The sequence below is a fragment of the Takifugu rubripes genome, chromosome 15, assembly GCF_901000725.2.
Source record: "Takifugu rubripes chromosome 15, fTakRub1.2, whole genome shotgun sequence".
Lineage (NCBI taxonomy): Eukaryota > Metazoa > Chordata > Actinopteri > Tetraodontiformes > Tetraodontidae > Takifugu > Takifugu rubripes.
In genome coordinates, this window is record NC_042299.1 from 13,551,859 (window position 1) to 13,574,391 (window position 22,533).

General features: G+C 46.0%; 1 protein-coding gene and 1 long non-coding RNA gene across 10 annotated transcripts; one reads left to right on the forward strand and one right to left on the reverse strand.

Annotated features, from left to right (window-relative positions):
• Positions 1-2,315: 2,315 nt before the first annotated feature.
• On the reverse strand, positions 2,316-22,292 carry phldb1a (pleckstrin homology-like domain, family B, member 1a). 9 transcript variants are annotated; one of them, XM_029848744.1, is made up of 19 exons: positions 12,197-12,210; positions 11,988-12,117; positions 11,741-11,878; positions 11,215-11,343; positions 9,754-9,909; positions 9,498-9,608; positions 9,330-9,419; positions 9,116-9,250; positions 8,646-8,768; positions 8,389-8,547; positions 8,090-8,230; positions 7,855-7,959; positions 7,699-7,777; positions 7,395-7,539; positions 7,129-7,219; positions 6,247-6,393; positions 5,374-5,593; positions 3,323-3,408; positions 2,316-3,024 (listed from the first exon to the last, which is right to left on the reverse strand). In XM_029848744.1, exons 3-19 carry the CDS (start codon positions 11,870-11,872, stop codon positions 2,884-2,886), a joined length of 2,190 nt encoding a protein of 729 aa, XP_029704604.1. In that variant the 5' UTR covers positions 11,873-11,878; positions 11,988-12,117; positions 12,197-12,210; the 3' UTR covers positions 2,316-2,883. The 9 variants fall into 9 exon arrangements, 5 of the variants coding, with proteins under 5 accessions (XP_029704604.1, XP_029704601.1, XP_029704602.1 ...); XM_029848741.1 differs by lacking the exons at positions 9,116-9,250; positions 12,197-12,210 and having other exon boundaries at positions 11,988-11,992; XM_029848742.1 differs by lacking the exons at positions 11,741-11,878; positions 11,988-12,117; positions 12,197-12,210 and having other exon boundaries at positions 11,180-11,309.
• LOC115252758 (uncharacterized) lies at positions 12,441-19,461 on the forward strand. The gene is made up of 2 exons (XR_003891057.1): positions 12,441-12,702; positions 18,730-19,461. It is a non-coding gene; the product is annotated as an uncharacterized lncRNA (long non-coding RNA).
• Positions 22,293-22,533: the final 241 nt, after the last annotated feature.

The window sequence follows — 22,533 nt, forward strand, 5'->3', positions numbered from 1 at the left end:
TCTCCCAGGAAAAAGCTGACTGCTCTGTCTGTCAGTGTTAATTGGTCCTCTGAGAACTTCCTGTTTGTGCATCATGAGAGTTCATGACAGCATCTCTCCGCTGCCTCCACCATCAAATGCAATTTCCATTGTCATTATTTTGGAAAAGACTTTAAATGTGCACATTTCACCCCAGGATTCCTTCAGCTCGGCCCATCTCTGTGTCGTCATCCAGGCAAAACCAAAAATGTCCCAGTCCGGTATCGCCAGTCCAGGACCCAGCTGAGTTTAATTGAGACGTTTAGGCGAGCCTGTCCAACCATTCATTGTCTGAATATTTCTGAAGTCGGAAATGGATGCTGCATGCCAAGTGCACGTGTGGCATGTGAGTAGGACTTACACCATCGTTTCATCATCATCTCTCTCAGAATTTATTGTCCTCAACTTTTGCCCCTCTTTGCACATACGTTAGAAACAGGGAGTTTGGTTCAAACTTGTGAATGGGTGCCACTCGGAGGGACCTTTTCCTGAGTCTGTTTGTCTGGGATGAGAACAGATAATAGAGTCTGAGAGGCAGCGACAGGGGTGATTGAATTTTAATTCCTGAATCTACTCACAGCAAACTTAATTTAGCATGACAGATCTGAAACAGTCGCAGGTTTATGTTTATTTATGCCTCCTCAAGGACTCGGTGGTGAATTAGAGCATCTGTGTTTGTCCTCCACGTTTCTGGAGATCACTTCACGCATCGTCAAACTTTGTTGTCGTGAATCGCTTTTTCTTTTAAGCATTTACCGAGTCCCAAAGGTTCCCTGTTGTCCTCTGCAGACACTCTGCATTTTCCCCTGCACTAGAAAACTCTGTTTTAGGCTCCAGAGGCTTCACGTCTGTCACACTCTGTGGTCATCGGAGGTGAAGCTCGAGCACACTCATCTGGTTCCTTTCACGTCATATCACACACTCCGTTTTGTACTTTTCCACACACACATTCTCCATGATATTGACGCTCAGATCGCACTTCAAACAGGAATATTGGTGAACACTGGGGTGCCCCTGTGCTAGTCACGTCTCTGGTGCTTTTCTTTTCCCCTCTGGATGTTTTTTTCAGATTCTATTGTTGTGCTCCACTGTTGTGCCACAGAATCCCTGTGTTGTACTTTAATGATGTGTACTTATTGTGTTCCCGAGATTGAATTAATGACTGTCACATCGGATTTCCTCCAAAGAGGAATAAGTAGAAGTGGTAAACATCAAAAGGAGAACTTTCAGTGCTAATATGACATGTTAACGAAGACTCCTTTTATCTGGCATGTGTGTGTGTGTGTGTGTGTGTGTGTGTGTGTGTGTGTGTGTGTGTGTGTGTGTGTGTGTGTGTTCTAAATCATGAAACCTTTCCTGGACTCGCATGCTTGATATAGGCTGCAGGTTTGTGAAGGACGTGCACATCTCTGACAGGTGATGCCCTCTCAGCTGCCGACGTCTCCATTTTATCAGGCTTCTTTCTGACGTTCATTTCCCCCATTAGTATTGACAAAATATAGGCAAGCGCTGTATTAAGTCACAGCTTGAATGTCTTATTTGCGCTCTCAACCTCTGACTGAATGGCTAATCTGTGCATGTGAAAATCACCCGTGGCTCATTAATATTTCAGCAACAATGAGACTGGGTGTCAGTCATGTTCATCGCCCCGGTAATGAGCCCACTGCTCTCTGAGATCTGTTTATCATTCAGCTGCTGCGGCACCCGCAGACACTCAGGAACACCAGGGTTCCAAACTAATATCCCACTGATCGGGCCAATCAGTCAATCAATCACGCAGCCCTGACGTGCATTACCTGCACGCGTTCCTCTCTTTCATCAGTTGGAGCAATGATAGAAATATATTTCCTGGATTCTCAGCGTGGTTTTTTTTCCAAACAGACGTGCAAATTTCTCGATATTGAATCATACATGTAAAGTTGCATCTAATTTCATGCCATGTTTGTTTTTACAGCCCACCTCACGCAGGGTGAACCTAATTAATCACCACAACTACACATGCAGTCATGTCCTGCTAACTACAAACAACAAGCCAATTAACCAGTTAAGTGATCTGACTGTTTTTATGTAAACAGAGGAGCGTCTTAAAGGAAATACCTATTATTTGATTTTGTTTAAACAGTAGTTCAAGGATCTCATTAGGGCAGTCGAGGATCACTTAAAGCAAGTTGGTAATTAACAACCTGTTTTTCAGAAACAGTAATTAAGGAGGCAAGGAGCTGGTTTGTAACAGCATGTCATCAGATTAGCCAATTAGTTAACATAAAAGTAGTTTAACAGACAAACAAACACGTAGCTACATTGTCATATATATTTATTTATTAGAGATACAATGAATTTGGATTTTTACAATATCACTATGAGGCTATAACTTATATCTTTGTTAAAATGTTACGTTTTCTTCACTAAAATGATGTGAAAACACATAAATCCTAGATTTAGGATGATATACTGTTGAATTAAACTCATGTAAAAATCTGGAAAAAACAATAAAGGTCTCAGGAGCATTTTTGAGAAATAATTCATCCTCACCTGATAAACGTTTACATCAAAGTACAAATGTATTAAAAAGACTCAAGTTGAACTCAAAATTCATGCATGAGTGTTTACAGTTTCAGTTTATGTAAAATAAATGAATGCTGATTCCTCCAAAATGAGATTGCGGTTATGATATTCTGGTCTTTTAACAGAATGTATTTGAGTTAGTGAAGTTCCCTCAGATCCATTTTAGAGAAAGTCTTATTTATAAAGGCACCTCTGCTGTTATGAAGCCCTCATTTGCCTGAAGGCGTCGGGCTCCCGTCTCCTCAAACATCCGACCGAGCTCCAGCTCTGGAACCGTGGCCCTCCAGACCCGCTGGTCCCTCAGCTCAGGAACTGCGTGTAGCCCTCGGCGCCCGTCACTATGACATCCATCCAGATCCTCATGGCCTCGGGGGAGGGGGCCACCATGTAGTAGAGACGGTCGTGGGTCTTCACGCAGAAGGTCAGAGAAGGGTTTGGGCTCTGGAGGAACAGGCGGAGAATCAGACACCAGGATGACAAACAGCTGTTGTTGCTGATGTTGCTTTTTGTCTGGAAGCAGCATTTTAGCTTTGGTGAGCTTGAAGGATAATTTTGTAAAATATATTTTGGTTTTTTAAAACACAGAGCATCCACTAAAGTTCAAACATCAATGAGAACATTTAGAGTTAAGCGTTTTGTAAGGTTTTAGTTTACTGAATTTCTAATTCATGTCAAAATTTCTCAGCCAAAAATTCTCATTTTTCAGAGAACGTTCTGTGTTCTATTTAAAATAAAATACCTTGGTGGCGCTGCGCAGATGGTCATAATAAACCTCTTCAATCGCCTGGAAGTAAATGAGTCCTTTCAGCTTGGTTTCATGCTTGTCTGAGAGGTGGAGGGGGAAAAAAACACATTAAGACACGTAAACATTATGTCTCACACTGATGCAAGACCTCTGTCAGCTCCGACAGCCGGCGGAACCATCGACCAGCGTCGCGGAAAACCTTCCATGTCAAATTATACAAATGAATAAAAGCTGTCACGTTATTGTCTCAGTATTATTTCTGGCCTCATGTCTGTCAGTCACATTTGAACTGCTTTGCTCTGAAATAGAGGTGACAAATAATCTGCACATTTCTTAATAAAAGCCTCGAAATTAGCAAGTAAAAACTGACGTTTAATGTTGCTGTCACCACGTTTAGTCCCTCTCCTCACAAAAAAGCTCAATAAACAATTACAAATAAATGACCAGGACGATATTTTTTTATATATTATATTAATATGACTATTATAAAGTCATCATTAAATATCTGCCTGTTAAGTGCAATCATCAATTTTTGCAGCACTTTTGTCAAATACCAGGAGATGTTTTGCATATTTATCAATTTCTTTTTGTCTTTTTCCTCAACCCTGGTGAGAGAATAATTGCAGACAATAAAGGACAGATAATGATAAGACTTAATGTGTGATTTAATTGAGTTTTCAGACACAAATGTATATATTTCTCTCTATAAATAAAAGTGAGTCAAAAATAGAGAAACCAGAAACCAAATCAAGGAGAAAGGTGTTTAAACTTTTTAAAAATTCTCTCCTAACGACACATGAATAGGTATGAGCAGCGCTGCGTTGATGTAAAAGTTAATTAAAAGTCTATTTCCAGCCATGCCTGGAGACTTTACCAGCCCATTAATCTGACTTGTTTTCCTCACTGAAACTTTCTCTCTGTGGTTCCTACGCAGGGTTCCTGCCGGCGAGGCTCACATTTCGCGAGCTTCAAAACAAGTGCGTCTCTTTGGTGTATCGGATCCTCTACCACTCCCCCTCCAGCAGGTCGGACCTTCGGACCATCAATCTCTCCGTTCCTCCCTGAATGTGTAGAATGCTGCTGAAGCTCGTTCCCCCAGTCTGGAGCTCAAACCTCCCTTTCTCACATCTGAGATCTTCCCAAATCCATCCCGCTTAAAGAGTTCCTGGGTTCTGGTCTTGTTAGATTAAACTTTTCGGCTCTTTTATGAGCCAAGAAACAAACATCCAGCAACAATTAGAGACCGTCTTTTGAAGTCAGCCTGACACTTTCTCCCGCTTCCCCTTTCCTATAAGTCAAATGTGCTTAGTAATGAGATAAATGTTTTTGAAATGTAAGTTTCGTTTTATTAGTCACGAACAAGCCAGGAGCTAGCCTCCTCCCTGAGAAAAACACATCCAGAGAAAGTCTTGCATCTTATTTCATCACCATCATCGCCATCATCTTCGTCAGGAGTAAGAGGGTGAAAAGGCTAGACGAGTGGGAGCGAGGGGAGCAAAGAGAACAGCGGCAGGAATAATGAAAATATCCCCAAATTCTACTTTGAACCTGATTGTTAAATAATGTCTCAAACACACACACGTGAATGATTCAGGATTCTGGTTACAGATTCAGGGGACAGTCTGATAGATGGGAATGAAACACTGACTTTGGCTTCAGAACGCAGGAAAACGGCAGGAAAATTCCACTTCGTGTAGCTTTAATTAGTGTTTGGATCCAAGTGAATCAACACTGGCTGGGACAGAACTCAGATTTTTATTGAAAAACATCTCATAGATGGAGAAGAGCGCACGCAGAGCACCGCTGTGGGGGAAACTGAATAAATCAGGTGGGGGCCAGCTTCACAGGAGCTTATCCAGCTCTTTTTCTCGCTTTATATGAAAGTGTTCTTCAATAAGCCTGACACTGAAGTCAAAAATGTGAACATAGGTACTGCCAGTCCGGGGCTGGCAATGAAGACTGAGCAGATTTAACTCTGAGGCCTGGAAAAAGTCCATTGTGGGGGTGTTCAGACAGGCAAACAGACGAGAGCGGCGCATTCTCACCTACGTAATAAGAGAAGTTCCGCTTGAGACGGTCAAAAACAAACCAGCGCTTCTTCCACGATTTGATTTTGCCGCCCATCTTCACCAGGTGACCCTTGCACATCTTCTCCGTGAGGATGACGAAGGGGCAGGTGTCGATGCTGTGGCCCGAGGACTCCACGTGGGCGCGCAGGTCGAACTCCTGCTTCCGGTTTGGCAGATATCGCGTCATCGGTCGGGCCTGTGAAGAGAGAAGGAGGTTTCTAAAGTGTGTTTCACTATTTAGGCCACACATGTGAACAAGAACAAGCCATGAAAACCAGCTGCATACTTGTCCAACTGAATGAGGAATTAAGCGTATTTGCTCTGTTTTGTGTATTTTGCTTCCAAGCACTCATCAGCTAGATGCTAACTTAGCCTGTTAGCAGTGGACATGTGTAACAGCTGGGGCAGCTGAGAATCCATTACACATAATCTGATCAAAGTGCGAAAACGATGCAAAGTAATTACTAAAAGATGCTAAACCCAGTTAGTGCTTTGCAACAAAACACTTGGGAGCATTATTGATTGTAGTGGGGAAAAAGGCCGGCCTTTGTCTTAGAAATGTGGAGCAAGGTGCATCTGCGTTTGATTATTTGAGCGCATTTGTTTATTTGCAGTTCTAATTATATCCAGTCGGTCAACGTTAGAGATTTCATTATGCAAAGATGCTATTTTTTGCCCCCCACACCCATCCCGCTCCCCTTTCTCTTTTTTACATTCCCCTCACAATCTTTGATCTTCCCGTACACCCAGCCTTTCCTTTAGTGTCTCGTCTCTAATCCCCATCCCCACGTCTCCCGTCACCTTCCCCCTCCCTCCCTCCCTCCCGTCTCCTCCCGCTGCTCCACTGACCTGGGAGAAGTGCTTCTCTCTCATCTTCACCTCCTCCTCCACCAGCCTCTGCCTGTGGGCCGTCTCATCCTGGAGCCTCCTCTCGGCCTCCTCTCGCCTCCTCCGCTCCTCCTCCAACATCTGCCGCCGAGCCTGCGCCTCCCTCTCCTGGGAGGTTCGAGAGAGGAGACAGAGGAACAGATGGAGAGAAGAGAGGGGGTAAAAAACAACATGGTGGTGGTGGAGGGGGAAACTGAGATGGGGACAGTATGTAAATTTTAGGCAAATATTGCAATACAAAGTGAACAACTGTCAGAGGAGGCACATGAGAATAAAAGTCCCAATGCAGGGTTTTGTAAAATCTATCCCTCAAGTGTGTGTGTAAAAGCTTTGCTGATGTAAAATGATCTTTTGCAGCTTTCAGACACTTACGTTCGTGTCTGCTTTGTTTCAACATGTTGGAGGAGCACTAAAGGTAAACAAACTCTACTTCCAACTCCATTTCACCACTCTTCACACTGACTGAAGGCTCCAGAAAGTTAGAAACACCACAGAGACGCGACACGGGTTTGACTCGGTTACTCTCTGTCTGCAGGTACGTAAAAGTAGAACCTTTGTGTCTGAAATGGAGCCAAACCTGAGCAAAATAACGTCCACCTGATAATCTGATCATCATTAGAATGAAAATGTTTAAAATGAACTCAAAAATCATTGATATATCTGGAATAGAAGGCTTCACTTCAGTTCAGTTTATGTCACAAGACCAAGATTTATTGAGCATTATAGCATCGATGAGTGATGAAACCATCAGATTCTGTGATCCTTTATGGATCCATCAGTTAAACCGACTGATAACTGGCTAACTGGTGATGATTCGATGTCCAGGGTTGAGGGAGAACTCACTCTGTTCTCCATCAGCCTGGCCTTCTCCTGCTGAGCCTCCTTCAGCATCTTCTCCATCTCCTCGATCCTGTGGACCTCTGACCCGCAGGCACTGCAGCACCCAGAGCAGAGGAGTGTGTCACGGGAAAATTCAACATGCCGGGGAAACACACACACTTAGGGCAGAGGCAGAGAAAGGTTTCTTTCACTCAGCTCCTTGACCCCTCTTCTGAGAGGGAGACAGGGCAGACTGGAGTGTTCCTATGGAAACAGAGACAGTCTCTCACCTTTCTGGGGTGCAGGCGGAGTTGCCAGTGGAGACGCTGGTCTCCATGCTGTCTGAGCTCTCCAGACTCAGGGTGTCGTATGCCTGGCCTCCACTCGGTGGCGACTGGTGATGCAGGATGGAGTGATGCACCGTGGGAGACAGACCTGCGCAGCAGAAGTGGCTGTCAAAGGCTCACAGTGCCCCCTACGGATAGAATTACTACACTACAGCGGCCTGGCTGCGTTCCAGAGGCTTAAACATTGTTCCAAAAATAAAATAACGAAAGAACAAAACATATTTTCAATTAAATGAATTTAAATTACCCGTGTTCTGGTGGGAAAGCTGCCTCCTAGAGTCTATATCGGATGGGTGAGACATGTCTCTCAGCACCAACTGCAACCCCTGCACATAATGAATGAATAATGAACCGATGGATTAATGACCGAATGAATGACCGAATGACCGAATGAATGTCAGACCTTGTTGGATGTACTTTTCTCATGAGCACTGCTGGACTGAGGCAGTGCTGCAGCGCCACATGAAGCAGATTGTCCAACCTCACCATCCGATTTGGACTTCAGCAGCTAAGAAAAACAGAGGGGGATGCTATTTTACTCACCAACCCCTCCCTTCATCTGTCCTCACTCTGTGCCCATAAACCTTAGATACATTTCTGCGTTTGGCTGTCCAAGTAGGGAAGAGCGGCGAATTTACCTGCACCTGTCTGCGAGAGGAAAAAGACTTTGCAGGCAGCGGTGGAGGACATGACTGAGGCTCTCCTGCAGCCATGATGTCCTGGTACCAGCGCTCCAGGTTAAGAGGTGGCAGTGCATTCCTGCGCAGCTCAGGCTGACTCTGAGGTGAAGGGAAGCATCCAGCAGCAGTATAGGAGAGCAGCATCAGCATCAGGGATCACAGCGCCAAGCACACAGATAGAAACTATCAAAGCCAGATTGCTGCCTTGGAAATAAGTGAGTTAATAAAATGTGATAATAAAGGCAACTACAGCCAACCTGTGCAGAGAGGAGGGAGGAAGGGCCACACGGAGCTGAGTGGCACAAAAAGTTGGTTTCAGAAGAGGTGAGTTGGAATGATGGAATAGAAGAGGAAGAGGAGGGGGGAAGTCTTTGCATCCCAAAGATATGGCTCAATTGACTGACTGTGATGTACTCCTTCATATCAGAAACAATACACACATTTACAGAAAGAACATCAGGAAGCTGTCAGGGGAAGTGACGTGTACAGTGTCAGAGAACAGGAGAGTTTGTACCTCGCATGGCAGAGCCGGAGTGACAGTGAAAGAGAGGCAGTGGAGAGCAGCCGGGGAGGAAGAGCGAGCAGGCACAGCAGCATTTCCATACATCTTATACACATCGGAGAGCCTGAGGTATTCCTGCATGAAGGAGGAGTCCGAGGAGGGCAACACAAGTCATCCAGACAGACGAGGCCACTGCAGAATTAGCTCTTTATCTCTACTGTATATTGATTTGCAAAGTAGCTTTGCAGCAGCTGTTGCAGCTGTTAAATAGTGGCAGCTCACGTCTGAACGTACTGAAAGTTTCTCGTTATTTTTGGTTACGTACTGAAGTCACAATGACCTTGGTTTACAGGCATGCGTCCTGTTTTTCTTGTCAGCAACGTGTTTAATTCAAGCCTCGTTTCATAAAGGGAGCAGGAACTGCAGCACAGATATGTAGGACTGTTATAATTAGGTACAAAGAGGATGTTGTTGAGCTTTACCTCTTGAAGCCTAACAGGATAGAGTTCAGGGGAGGGCATGTGAGAGGAGGAGGAGAAGGAGGTAGAGGAGGGACAGGGACTATGAGGAGGACCGTCCATACAAACAAGCTCAGGTTCACTGATGTGGAGAAATTCCTGTTAAAAGTTCAGCTAAGTTACAGAAGCTGGGAGGAAGAACATTTCCTTGGGTTGTAAGTCGACGTGTCCTGCTCACCTCCTGGATGCTGCTGTTGGGCTGTAAGAAGCTCCGCCCTCCTGTGAAAGCCTGGTACCTGCTCTCCAGACTGTACAGCCTTTCTTGTTCCTAAAAACATATTGTGGAGGTAAGGTTCCCATTTCCGGTGCACCCTGCATCCTCACGGGCATCTTCTGGCTCACCGACCTTGTGCAACAGCTGCAGAGTCAGCGTTTTGTCTTTGGTCAACCTCTCGCAGTCCTGAGCGGCCTGGAAGCCGAGCTGCTTCACCTGAGCCTCCAGCGCGAACATCTTCTCCTGTGAAACATAATGACGTAAAACCTCGTGTTGGCGTCAACCAATGTTGACAATCGCACCCAAAACCCGACTTAGAAAAAATATTCCACCCTGTAGAGTCCAAATTTACACGCATTTTTATTTGTGCTACAAACACATTCCTGACCTTCCTCTGAGCCAGTCTGCAGTGGTACTCAGCCTGCTCCTGGAGGAGCCGTGAGCTCTGAGTCTCCTTCTTCTCCTCCATTCTGCTCTCCTCCTCCAGCTGACAGAACTCCAGCTCCTCAAACCGCTTGGTCCCAATTTCGAGAGCTTCAGTTTTCTATTCACATGCACACGAAAATGAGATCGCTGGCAATATTTGGTGCTTTAAAAAGGCTTAATGTCGACAAAATACTCGGGAAAATATCAACAGAATGATTCAGTCTCGCTCATGTTCATGTCTTCAGTAGCCATGCCAGGCAGAACTAGAGATGGAGCTTTAAATATCTTCATTATACACTGTTGAGAAAAATAAAGGGAACGCATCATCATCCCAGTGTAACTCCCAGTCAGTCACACTTCAGGACAGCGATTGTCCAAAGTGCCAATGATGGTTGCAGATAATGGGTTCCAGCCCACAGAAGATAGTTGGGTGGTGCAGTTCTGTCATTTGGGCCCATGGCCAGAAGGCTTTCAGCGTCTCTTGGAACAATGGGAAGAGCATTGATGACATACCAGGAGACAGTGTAGGAGCAAACAACCCATCAGCAGGTCTACCAACACCAACAGAACCCAACTCCATGGGGTGACATGAGGGGTCTGGTGCTCCTCACAGCCATGAAGCCTGAGAAAACAGAACTGGCAGATTCTCCGTTGGATCCCTGACATCTTCACATCGAGCACGTGTGATGTTAGAGAGTTTGGAGATGTTGATTGGAGAATGTTCTGCTGCATGATCAGGTTTCCGGTAGGTCAGTAACAGTCTGTGGAGGCGCCTCTTTAGAGGCGGCACAGACCTCCATGTGGGAGGGTCACCCTGACTCTTAGGTACCAGGATGAGATCAGTAATCAGAGCATATGCTGGTGGAGCAGACCCTGGGTTCATTCTGCCTGGCCTCCTGTGGATGGAGGGTGCCGGCCACAGTTCCCCATCTGGATTTCAACCCAGCAGCTCTGAGTCAACATGCATAGCTGTCACTATGGACTATTTTATTCATCAAGATGTAGGATGAGTTTGAAGTGTTCCCTTTATTTTTGAAGTGAACTAAAATGCCACACAGTCCAATTTAACACAGCCGTGCTCTCTAACAGTAAATAACGCGTTCACAATGAAAGGCATGCAGAGGCTTAGAGCAAAGCTGTTAATCATGTTAATAATTGAGACTAATCGCATTTGACATTTCAAGCATCCCGAGTGTGGGAACAGCAGAGATTAAGGATCAGATTAAAACCTCAGTTTAGTCAGAAATAGCCCAGACAAAGTAAACCTTTGCTAATGAGCTGCGACAGCAGGGAAAGGGGAAAAGCAGCCTGCAGGTCTGCGGGGAACTTTCTTTTCTTTTTTTTTTTGCAGGTCATCCAGCACTGCAGTATTTGATGTTGTAACTCACTGTTGCCAGCCAGTGGGCTGCGTGAGAACACTGACCCTGCTGAGCTGCTCCTGTAACTGTTCCCTTAGAGACAAGGGGCACTTATCAAACTGCCTCTTCAGCTCATTGTACTCATTCCTCTGCTTTTCCAGGGCCTTCTGCTCGGCCGACACATTAGCCCTCCCCTAAAAACACATGGAAACACATACACAATCGCATCCAATTCCACACACATACACACACACACGCACACGCCAAACCCAGGGAGAAAACAACAAAAATAAAAACTCTGATTAGTTGGGTTCGTGCAGCAAAGCTTTAAAGCTATTAGGCAGAGGAGGTAGAGGTGTTAAAGGACTGAAGGAGAAGGTTAAGTTGGCAGGAAAGTTGAGTGTTGGAAAGTTTTGAAAGAAAAATACTGGACATGCTAGCTGATCTGTGCTTGTATCCCAAGATCGCTAACAAATAACTAGCAGTATAAGAAGCCATAAATGTGTTTTGAGACTACGGTCAGGAAGGAGATCCAAACACCGACAGACATGCAGAGGCTCTCAGCAGCCCCGTCTCTGTGTCTGTGCCCACCTTCTGCTTCTCTTTCTGGGTGGCTGTATCCAACTGGCTGAGTTTGAGCTGCAGCTGGGAGATAGTATCGCTTTCAGCCTCCACCTGCTCCTGCTCTGCTTGCTTCTCTGCCTGCAGCAGGGCCTGCTCCATCTCCGCCTGCAGAAAAATACAGTCCATCCTTAAATGTCCGGTGCACACCTACAGCCCAGACAGCCTGGATTTGATGCAGAGCTCTACATGGGGCTGACTAGCATGTGTAGCTGACCTCCTGTCTGGTCTCCTGCAGCTGACGCTCCAGTTCACTGACTCTGCGCTTCAAGTCATCAACCCTGGCAATGATCCTAGTCCTCTCCCTCCAGGTAGACCGTCTCCTCACTGGCCAACACCTCCTCACACTGTGGCCACATTCAGAAACAATTCTCCTGAAATCTGCCCAGATAGCACTGGATTCTACATCTGCTCCGTGTTTATTACCTCTTGATGCGTGCTCTCTGTGCTGCTGCATTCCTCTCTCTGGGTTTCCTCATCGTTCTCTGTCGACCTTTGTAGATTGTCCACATCATGAAAGGACAACCCCCGCCCCGTGTCCAAGAAGGGTGCCGTAGAACCTCCAAGCAGCCCGTTCCTCATCGCTTCTGCCAGCTCTCCAGCACCGTCCTCCAGATTATACTCGGCACACAGACTGAGGATGGACTCCAGCCTCTGCCGCTCCTGCAGAGGACACGTTTGACACCCGATGAGCGAGACACCCCACAGATCGTATTGCAGATCAGTTCTGTGTGTCCTTGTGTGACATTGTCCCGTTTGGGCAGCTGTCCCTCAGACCGTGCACTGGTGCAACGGTAACCAGATAGCAGGCCGGCTGAAGCTGTTGTAGTTTGTCTCTCAGGAGGAGCAAACAGTAAAACCTGCCAGAGTTGTTTATGAAAACACCATCTGACAGAATGTCTCAACAAGAATGAATGGAATGGAAGACAGGGGTAAGTAGCTCAACTATCAACTTGTTGGCTAGTTGACTTAAATCGTACAGTTTGGATTCATGTTAAATCTACAGAAGTTAAATCTAATGTGCATATAAAGAACAATTTACTTCTAGAGAGCCATATATGAGAGACATATAAACCAAAATTCAACATATATTATCATTGTTTGAAATTATTAATTACATTTTAATAATTTCTGACTGTGCTAATGTAAAATTGACCTCACTGAAATGCTGTAATATGTAGTTACAGTCATTTTAAAACTATGCTTTATTAAATCTGCCACATGTGTACAAAAATCCTCAACGTTTCAAATTCCAGAGCTGCAGTTTTCCAGTGAAACCGTTGCTAAAATTATCCTTCTATTACAGCTGCTTCGCCTCTCTTGCCCTTAATTTTGCTGAAAGAAACTCTGCTATTAAAGTACAGGACTATCATTTATGTAGGCTGGGTTGTGCCAAGTGTGGCATGAGAGTCATTCGCCAAGTGTGCAGTTCTCATTCCCCTGCCAGGAAATCCTCCTTTTGTCTCTCCGATCTGCCCTTTATCACTGTTGTGACACCAGGGAATCAATTGAACCTTTTACTGGACCCGAAAAACATATTTCAGTACATGTCAAAGTCGCTAGAACAGTCCACATGTCATTTGCTGTCTCTGTTGAGTGTTTGCAGTCCTCAGCTCCTGCCGCACGGCCGTGAAGTGACCTTGGCAAAAGTGTCCAATGTAAACATCCTGTATACAAAGCAGTGAAACTCAGGTAACCTGTCAGTGACTCTCTGACTCATTACCAGGAACATTTTGGTTCCTGAAATAGTCTGTCAATGTTGGGGGCCAGGAATGACCCCCCCTCCCTCAGCTGTCAAAGGTGGGGGTGGGGTGGAGCGAGGATGGATAACAAGTATGCATGGCACGATATAGCATGGCTATAAAAGAGTCGCCGGTTGCACATGAGTAAGCTGCTTGTCCTTTTAATAAGTATCGTCTTGAGCAATCACAGGCCCCGCCCTCTGCCTAAGATCTCGAGACCGCGGGAAGAATGTTTACCCCATGTTACTTGGGTCATATGGGCCCAGCCATTCCGGTAACGAAGAAGCGGGATGAGCCGACGGCTGCGTGCCAGGAGATTTAATCACAGTATCCGACTGCAGACTCAATAGCTGCTCCGGTCATACGCGCAACCTCTTTATAAAAAACAGGACAAAGTCATCTGATGCGATCTAAGATCAAAATCACCTCAATTCAGCTGATTGCTAAACTTATGAAAGGTGTGAACCCATCCTACCTGCTTCTCCATTTCCTGCTCTCGCAGCCTCTCCTCCCTCTGCCAACGATGGTATTCCAGCAGATCGTCCTCGTTGTCAGTGATCTCGGTGATGCTGTTTTTTCGCTCCCTCGTGTACGGCTTCACAAAGTTCTGGTCTTTGCTGGAAGATCCTGTTACGGTCATGCAAGGGGTCTTTCTCTGGCTCCGGGGGCTCGCAAGTGGAGATGAACCAGGAAGGGAGCCCACGCCTGGCGTGAAGGAGCAACCTGAGCCAGGCCTCAACAGTCTGGCACTGGGCTCCTTGTCCATCCCAGACAGAGCTGATGGACTCTGTGCACAGCGCGGCCTGATGGCTTCTGCTTTGGAAGGAGCAACGTGTTTGCGTGGACCCTGGGGACTCCTGGGGATGGATTTAGGAGTCAGGCCCTGTGATGTCGGGGTGGACATCAAGTCTTGGGTCCCTGAATTACCTCTGCCGGATATGTTTGGGCTTAGAGGAGGGAGCACTCTAGTGGATCCGGCCATGTCAGGGGTCCTAAGTCTCTGAGGGACGTCTGCATTAGAGAGATGCTGGTTTCTCATCGGGCTAGGAGATCTCCTCTGGAGGGAGGGACCTCTTATTCGAGGGCTTGATGGAGCCGTTGAGGAAAATCGGACAGGAGAGGGCTTGTGACTTGAGCTGTCTGACTCCCTGCAAGGTGCTGCGAGGCTTGTTGTGGCCTCTTTTCTTACATTCCGGAGAAATTTGGGGCTTTCCTGGGACCTGAGACCACCACCGGTGCCTCTTGGAGCCACCAAGACAGCAGTCCGTGGAAGGGGGACGGGGTTAAGGTTTGTATGAGCCGCCTTGATAGGTACCGGAGGGGTTTTGTTGCCGGGACTCTGGCCTAGATTGCTACTAGTGTTTTCAAAACAAACACCCCCCTTCACAGAGCTGTTTTTTCCATTCAGCATATTTGGTGTAGAAGGCCGATGAAGAGTCTGTACACCAGACTGAGATGAAGAGCACAACGAGTCCTGGAGGGTCTTTGCTATGTTGTTTGCGTCACCGTTGCTGGGAAAATATTGATGGCTGCCATTCAGGACGCTGTGGGGGTCTGCAGAGGGAGATAGAAACACTTGTGCATGAGCGTTCCGGCTGAATAAAGAAAGCAGACACTTGAAAGGACAGTTGGAAAAACACACATAAGCAGATACAGGGAGGTATTTGTCTTGTGTTATCTTTGTCCTGCCATCTACCACGTGGGAGGTCAGACAAACAGCAGTCACCAATTAAAAACAGAAATTCAGCAACTCGCACATGCTCAACACTGTAAGTGTCCATGTGACTCCATTAAAGGTCTCTAGGCCTCTGTTCTCCGGCATGAGGAGATGTTTTGCTCCTCAGTTGTGCCTTAATCCCACTGGGATCTGCTGCTGCTAAATATAAAAAGGTGCCGCCGTGTACCTCATTCAGAGCTGATGAAATCAGGGCCCGCTCAGAAAAGAGCACGCCACATACACTGGGCAGGGCGTGGCGCCTGTACAACCCAACCAATAAGGTCAGAGTAGAATGGCTGCAAAACATCATTGACAGCAGAGAGAAAACGTCACAGCGAGCCGGGCGAGTAACGCCATCCTGGCACTCGCTGTACAAACAGAGATTACAACAAACCCACTGATCACAATAGGGTCAGACCTTGAGAGAGAAAAAAACAGGTATGAATGAATTAGATCACAATCTAGGCCACAGATAATTAGTCCTGAATACACTATTTCTGCATCGGGCCAAGGTTAATGGACAATAATTCAGTCGAAATACCCGAAATATGTCCACTCGAAGCTGAGCTGAATCTTCATGCGCTGTAGATGAGAAGCAGAAGGGAGAAGGGTTTTTACCAGAAGGCTGAGTTCCTGTGTTGCTGAGTCCAGGCAGCAGGCTCTTCATGCGCAGGGCCTCCTCTGGATGGTTGAACCGGAAAAAGGCAGACTGGCCAAAACACAGCATGCATCCTGCCAAAATAACAGCAACAATAAAAACAAATGTCTATATCAATGATGGCATCATCAATTATTTATGACTTAACATTTAAATCTCAGTGGTTTTAATTTCAACCCAGATTTCTGCTTAAACCTCAAGTGCAAGAGTGGAAAAGATGTTATCTTTAACATTAACTGTGATACGCTGACTCTTCCTGACATGATAAAGTGAACTCACATTTATCCTGAAAATCACAAGTGAGCTAAAATTATTTTCTTTGCATTCGCTGTTGAGAATTCCCGGTATGTCCAGTTTCCTGAGAGTCACACGCTGAGCTTTTGTCTCCAGCTCTGGATAACCCGCAGGGTTTTCAACTGAATTCATCCTTCAAGTCCAAAGTTCCACGTGGCTGCAACATTGTCCTACTAATGAAAATTAAGCAGATTGAATCCAGTCCCGGGTCATTTAAATCAGGATTTCGTGGCACGTCCTCTGAATGTAGCGCAGCCGGAATTATTCCAGTTGAGCAGCTGCTGGCTCCGCACACGCTGGCTGATCAGCGAATGACATTCTGCTGTAGCGGCTCACTTGGATCCCATAGAGGGGTGACTGGGGGAGGGAGGGGGCTGCTATGCCATTTTTATGGCAGGTATTCATGTTACTGGAAGGTCAGTGGACTATGCACAGTGTGACGACGCTGACGCTGTAGGCAGTGTTCTTCTATTTACAGAGCTCTGTTTATGTCTGCCCAAATGTCTGTAAAGAGCCCCACTATTACACCCATCATCACGCTTCTCACTCTCACTTTGGCCCTGGACTCCTGCTAAAATTGAGGGTGGGGGGGGGAGCAATCAAGGTGCTGCCCAGACAACAGAAGAGGCTCCCCTGACATCAGAGAGGACCGTCTCAAAAGCAGTGACATTTTTAATATGCGTGTTTGGACCAAATAACCTTGCGGGATTCAGCCAAAGCATAAGAAAATATTAATCAGGTCCACCCAGGGTTCAATGTGACTGGTAGGCAGCTGTTTATTCGTCAAACTAACCTAATAGTGAAATTCTAATATTTGCCAATAGAGAGCCGCTATGAACTCGTGGCTTTAAAAAGTCTAAAAAAAACCAACATTGTAGGTAGCTATAATAATGCTGAACAGTTCTGTCTATCTAGAGTCAACTGAGCAGTCTGTGATGCACTAAACAGATGTGCAGGCTGGTTCTACCTTGAGTCAGTCGATGTGGTTTTGTGATGGGAAGGCCATCCACAGAGCACTGGTTTCCACACGGGTACAAGGTGATGCTGCCCGCGTCATTCTCAATGTAGCAGTGCTGGGCCGCGACGCCGGGGCCCTGCAGAGGAATGTCTGTCCCTTCGCTGCCCAGCGTTGTCCTCCCTGCCACAAGAGAAAATATTTTCCCAGCGTCACTTACAGGAGACCCTCGTGGACCCAAGAATATTTATTTTAGGTGGTCTCAGGTTGCGACACGTTGATGGGTCAAGGCCTCGGAGCCCAGCACGTGCTTGAATGCTAAACTATATATGCTAAACTATAATGTATATAGTCACCTAAAATTTAATAAAATGTAACAAACAGCGATGTTTGTATGAGTGGAGAGGGGTTAACCACAAAGCTGCGCGCGCTGTATATTTATTGTAATGTCATGGCACATAAGTAGGGGAGGAGGACAAAATATAGCAGGCTCTCTTGTGGTGACTTCCTCTGTGGTGTCTGGGCTCAGGAAAAGAAAATAGGACAAGAAAATTATAGGCACGTGTTATTGCAACTCTGGCACCATAAGAGCAACACTGGTTGATTAAAAAAAGAACCTAAGGTGTCCACAGTAAAATGATCTTTTATGGTTTCTAAATAAAACAATGTTGTATTTGTTAGATCACAATTACAATTCAGACTCAAAGCCTCCATGGAAGAAGTTAGGTGTGAGATTATAGCCACTGAAAATATTGTTTTTCAGTAGCTCTTGTCCTCTTCTGCACAGGATGAATCATGACAAATTGTGTGTTGAAATGGCTCACAAAAATGTATGTTAGTTCTGTCTTGCAGCACTGTGATAATAATTATGTGCTCGAGCTGTTGATCAGGTTTGGACACACGCGGACGTGATTTTACCTTCCAGCAGCGGCAGCAAGGTGATGGCGGTGCTCAGTCGTCCACTTCCCAAGCTGACCAGATGAGGGCGCTCTGCTTGGACTTTTAAAGACTTGCCTGTCTCAATCAGGTCTAACGGAGTGCTCTGCCAAACAGAATTAGATGTGAAATAACAAAAAACCTGAGCGCATTGACTCAACATAAACACTTCTATAGACACCATCTATAACGCATAATAATTTTTTTCAATTTCCGAATTTAAGAATTTTATACTTTTCATGATTCAAACATACAGAAACAAGGAACTCCAGCTCTAAAACAATATAGATCACTGCTCACCTGTAGGACCTGGTGTGTCTGTCTCCCAGGTTCACCTCTGTTCCTGCTCATTTGCTTCATGTTGTTTGGACTGTCACAACTGTCTAAGGCATGAAGATCCTAATGATAGAGGGAGAGAGGGAGGCAGACAGAGAAAGAGAGAGAGAGCTCAGTGTGGAATGAATGGGTGCTCGGCGATGCTGCTACTACAGTCGTACTACAATGAGAACAGTACTTTCCTTAGAAACCCTCTGGCCTACTTTTTGTCTGAGCCCATGTGACTAAACCATCATACTGGGCGATTGTCTGCCGAGACCCAGCGAGACAGAAAGACTCATCAAGGAGACACGGTGCCTAAGGTGTGACTGTGTCCCACAGGTGGTTTACACATCAGGGGTGAGAGGATGACTCACAGAGGCTCATCTGGCAAACAGAGACGGGGACACGCTCCCGCAGACAGATGCTGAAGATTCCATCCAGCTGCTCAGTAGATGAGGGCTAAGCAATGACCCTGGAGGACCAGCATGGCTAACAAACATCACAAAGAGGCATGAATCACTCTGTTTTTACAATCACCTCTTGGCAACAGCTTATTATCATCTCAGCAGTCAAAGCAAAGCCAGGAGAGACACAACGGCCTGTTATCTAATCTGTATTTGGTCTAAATTTAAATGACTCTCCTTTTGACTACTGAGTTGTGAGTCACACTAAGTGTGACACATCCAGTCACCTCAAAACCGGAATAAAAACTATCTGTGTAATGGTAATGACTGTTGGGTGATGATGATGATGCAAATGAAGATGTCAAATAATATTTTCAAGAAGAAAGTTGATGGAATTTTGACAAATGCATAGATTTCTTGTAATAGTAATGCTCCCATAGAGCTGCTACAGTGGGTTGGTCTGGATGAAGTAAAAAAAAAAAGTGTGTTGCAACAATGTTTAAAAACCAAATTCATAAAGACAAAATATTGCTTTTATGTAACTTTATAAATATATATTATTATACTATATAGGCTGATATAGTCCTGCCTGATTTTGTGTTTCTTACATTTAACATGCTGGATTTTTAATCAAATCAAATGTGTATGATTAAATCTCAAACCTGGTTCTGGTTTGTTTCTTGTTTCATATTTCCATCAGTGTATACAGGAAATGATGACATCACTCTGCACTCGCTCACATGGGATCGCATCAAATAGAAAATGGGTTAAATGGCTCCCAGTTACTCTGAGGCTGACATCACTCATCTTTAATTCTTTAAAAAAACAAAAAAAAAGAAATGAAAACCATTTTTTTCTCTAAGCTGAACCCGTGCTGAGCATTCCGTCTGATGTGGCACCACCGGGTGAGACCACACATTTCTAACAATCGCATCTTGTGTGACCCGGTGAACAGAGCGTCTCCTCTGTCCGGCGCTGACGGCGGAGCCTTCGCCCCTCTCAGGCTGTCAACGCCGGCCCTGTGTGAGCCACGCACTCAGACACAGCTGGGCAGCAGCGTGGGCAGAGGGTAATGTGCCTGTCTGACTCACACACACACACACACACACACAGGCGCTCCCACCAGGCGTACACACCCAGCCTGGAGAACAGTTTTAAAGCTGACAAATGCAGGCTCGTCCACTGTAAGCTGTCATTACTGGGGCAGTTCTGCCCTTCAGAGCTGCACCGAGCCTCTGAAAATAGACCCCAGCAGCCGCATAGTCTGGGCTGCAACTCTCCCAGAGCAGAGTGAATACCGAAAACTGTGCATGAGACACAAACACAGCTGACTACGAGGTAAATAACGAGGGTTATTTAGTAACTGGATCTATAAAAATCGATCAGGGAAAGTTTGGAAGCGCCGCTCCTACCGTTTGTCTCCTTTCACAGAGTCCAGCCGGCTGCTACATCCATGTGCTCGTCTACGTGTTGTCGGTCCATGGAGCAGTGCCCACATGGTTGTTTATGTGTTGCTCTCGGCTTTTTTCATTCACTCCTCTGCTATTTCCCTCCTCCCTATTTCTTCTCCTCCCCAGCGCGGTGCAGAGTTACAGCCCAGGCTCGCAGCAGAGGAGGACTTTCCTGTGCTCTTGTGCTTGACATGACTTTAAGATGTCCGGTCTCGCTGACAGCCCCTCTGCTTTTTATTGCTGAATAGACCCCCACAATATAGATGATTGATCTGAAAATACGATATTCTTCAGAGAGAGAGGGAGATGCGTGCCAGTGATTGGAAGATCAGATGGACCACACCGGCTGAGGGGGCTGGATCCTAAGGCCTGCAGGGTCTCACCAGCGCTGTGTATTTATTAAACCAGTGTGAAGAAATGAAAAGTATGTACGTGAAGGAGGGAGGAAACAGGGCTGTCCATCACTCCCACTCTTACTGTATGCAATTAATAATACATACATTGTGTTTCAAACCCCAGTGATTAGAGCGGGTGCATGTGAGCGATCTCTAAAGGCCTCTCGCAGGAAGGCTCCAGCTCAGAGACAGAGAGAGTGGGAAGAGGGACCGCACGATTGATCTCTCAAGGCTTTTCCCATGGTCGGAGGCCAGAGAGGAGATGGAGGAAACCAAACAGATGATGAGTCACTGAGGGAAACAGCGCAAACAAACAGAGTAAGTAAGCAGATGGACTACAGAGTCCGCAGAGAAGGGTCGTGTTCAGGGTCAGCTGCCCTGCTCACTCAGCCATGTGAAGGTACAGCCCAAGGCAGCCATAATTGAACCAATGTCCTTATTTGTGATCTTTTAATGGCCCATTATGAGAACCGTTATGGTCGCAAGAACATGAGGAATATGAGAACAAAAGACTTCAGGTTATCAAAGCAATATTTCCTCAGATGAATATTTCTGGCTGGTTGTTTAGGAGGTCAGCCGCAACAGCTCGATGTGAATTATGTATTAGGTTGAATGCGCAACGGAGGCAAATACACGTGAGTTTCTCATTGTTCCTCATCCGAACAGATGTGGCAGCAACACAGCAGTTTGAAGAATGTTCACCATCAACAGAGGTTATTTTCCAGACTTTAAGAGTCGTGTCTGGTGGAAAGATCAGTGTGTGTGTGTGTGTGTGTGTGTGTGTGTGTGTGTGTGTGTGTGTGTGAGCTCTGCAGAGATGTTCTGCCATGAGAGTGGGCAGGTTGAAGAATGGGAGCAGCAGCTCTCATGGATGTGGGTGAACAGGGAACGTTCTATCCTCAGGCTGCACACAAATCCTGCTTCTTCTGTGGAGGGTAACAGACCAAACCATGACCTTTGCCACCGCCGCGACCTCTGCTGTAACCCTTTTAGTAGCGGAGCTTTTTGTGGGTGGAATATTGCGTAATGAGGCAGGAGGACGTTGCTGTGGAACGCCGCCTGTCAACTCAGAGATGTTCTCAGACACATTCTTGCAGGGAACACAGAGAACCAGCGTGTAACCTAGGATCCGTATCTGAATCCAAACAGGACCAGCGCGAAGAGGAACAGGAAGCCGCTGATATTCCACTGACGCTACAGAACAGATGTGCTGAAGGAACATCTGCCCTCCTTAACAAAAAATAATTGATGTGAAAGCTCCATGGTGCTCAGACACATGTGTCTCCTGTCTGGGAACCGCTCACGTAACACAGAGGGAGTTTTGGGCGCCGTAGAACACCGATACACAACAGTTCCACCTAAACTGAGCGCTCTACGCAGAAGTCGGTAAAAGTGGGTGAAGGCACAAAAACTCGGGCAGATTGAGTGAGTACGAGCTGTTATTACAAGTACCAGTTCTCTCTGTCACACACACACACACACACACACACACACACACACACACACACACACACACACACACACACACACATGCACGCAGACAAGCAATTACCTGTCTTCTGTGGAATGATTGAATGTCAATCCAAGGATGAAAAACATCTTCCAAACTGTGAAGGAGAAAACTTTCCCATCTCTCTCTCTCTCTCTCTCTCTCTCTCTCTGCTGCCTCCTCTTTCCGGTCTGGTGCAGCCCCCCCACCCCCCACCCCCCATCTTCACAGGATTGCACTGCTGTGCGATCCTCAGGGGTCACATTTGTTGTGGGGATCTGACGTTTTGTAATGAAAAAAAAGAGAGAAAAAAAGCTTAACATCAAAACAATTAAAAAATAAAAAAGAAGGAAATATCAGACAGGACAAGGAGACACAGCTGTAACAAGATTTAATATCACATC

Bases quoted from the DNA above. Each gene is read 5' to 3' on its own strand.
- phldb1a (XM_029848744.1), bottom strand. From the start codon at position 11,872: ATGGAGCAGGCCCTGCTGCAGGCAGAGAAGCAAGCAGAGCAGGAGCAG. The intron at 9,420-9,497 runs GTCGGTGAGCCA...ATATGTTTTTAG, and splicing joins CTCTGCAGCTGTTGCACAAG to GAACAAGAAAGGCTGTACAG. The intron at 6,394-7,128 runs GTGAGTTCTCCC...CGAACCTCCCAG, and splicing joins CCAGGCTGATGGAGAACAGA to GAGAGGGAGGCGCAGGCTCG.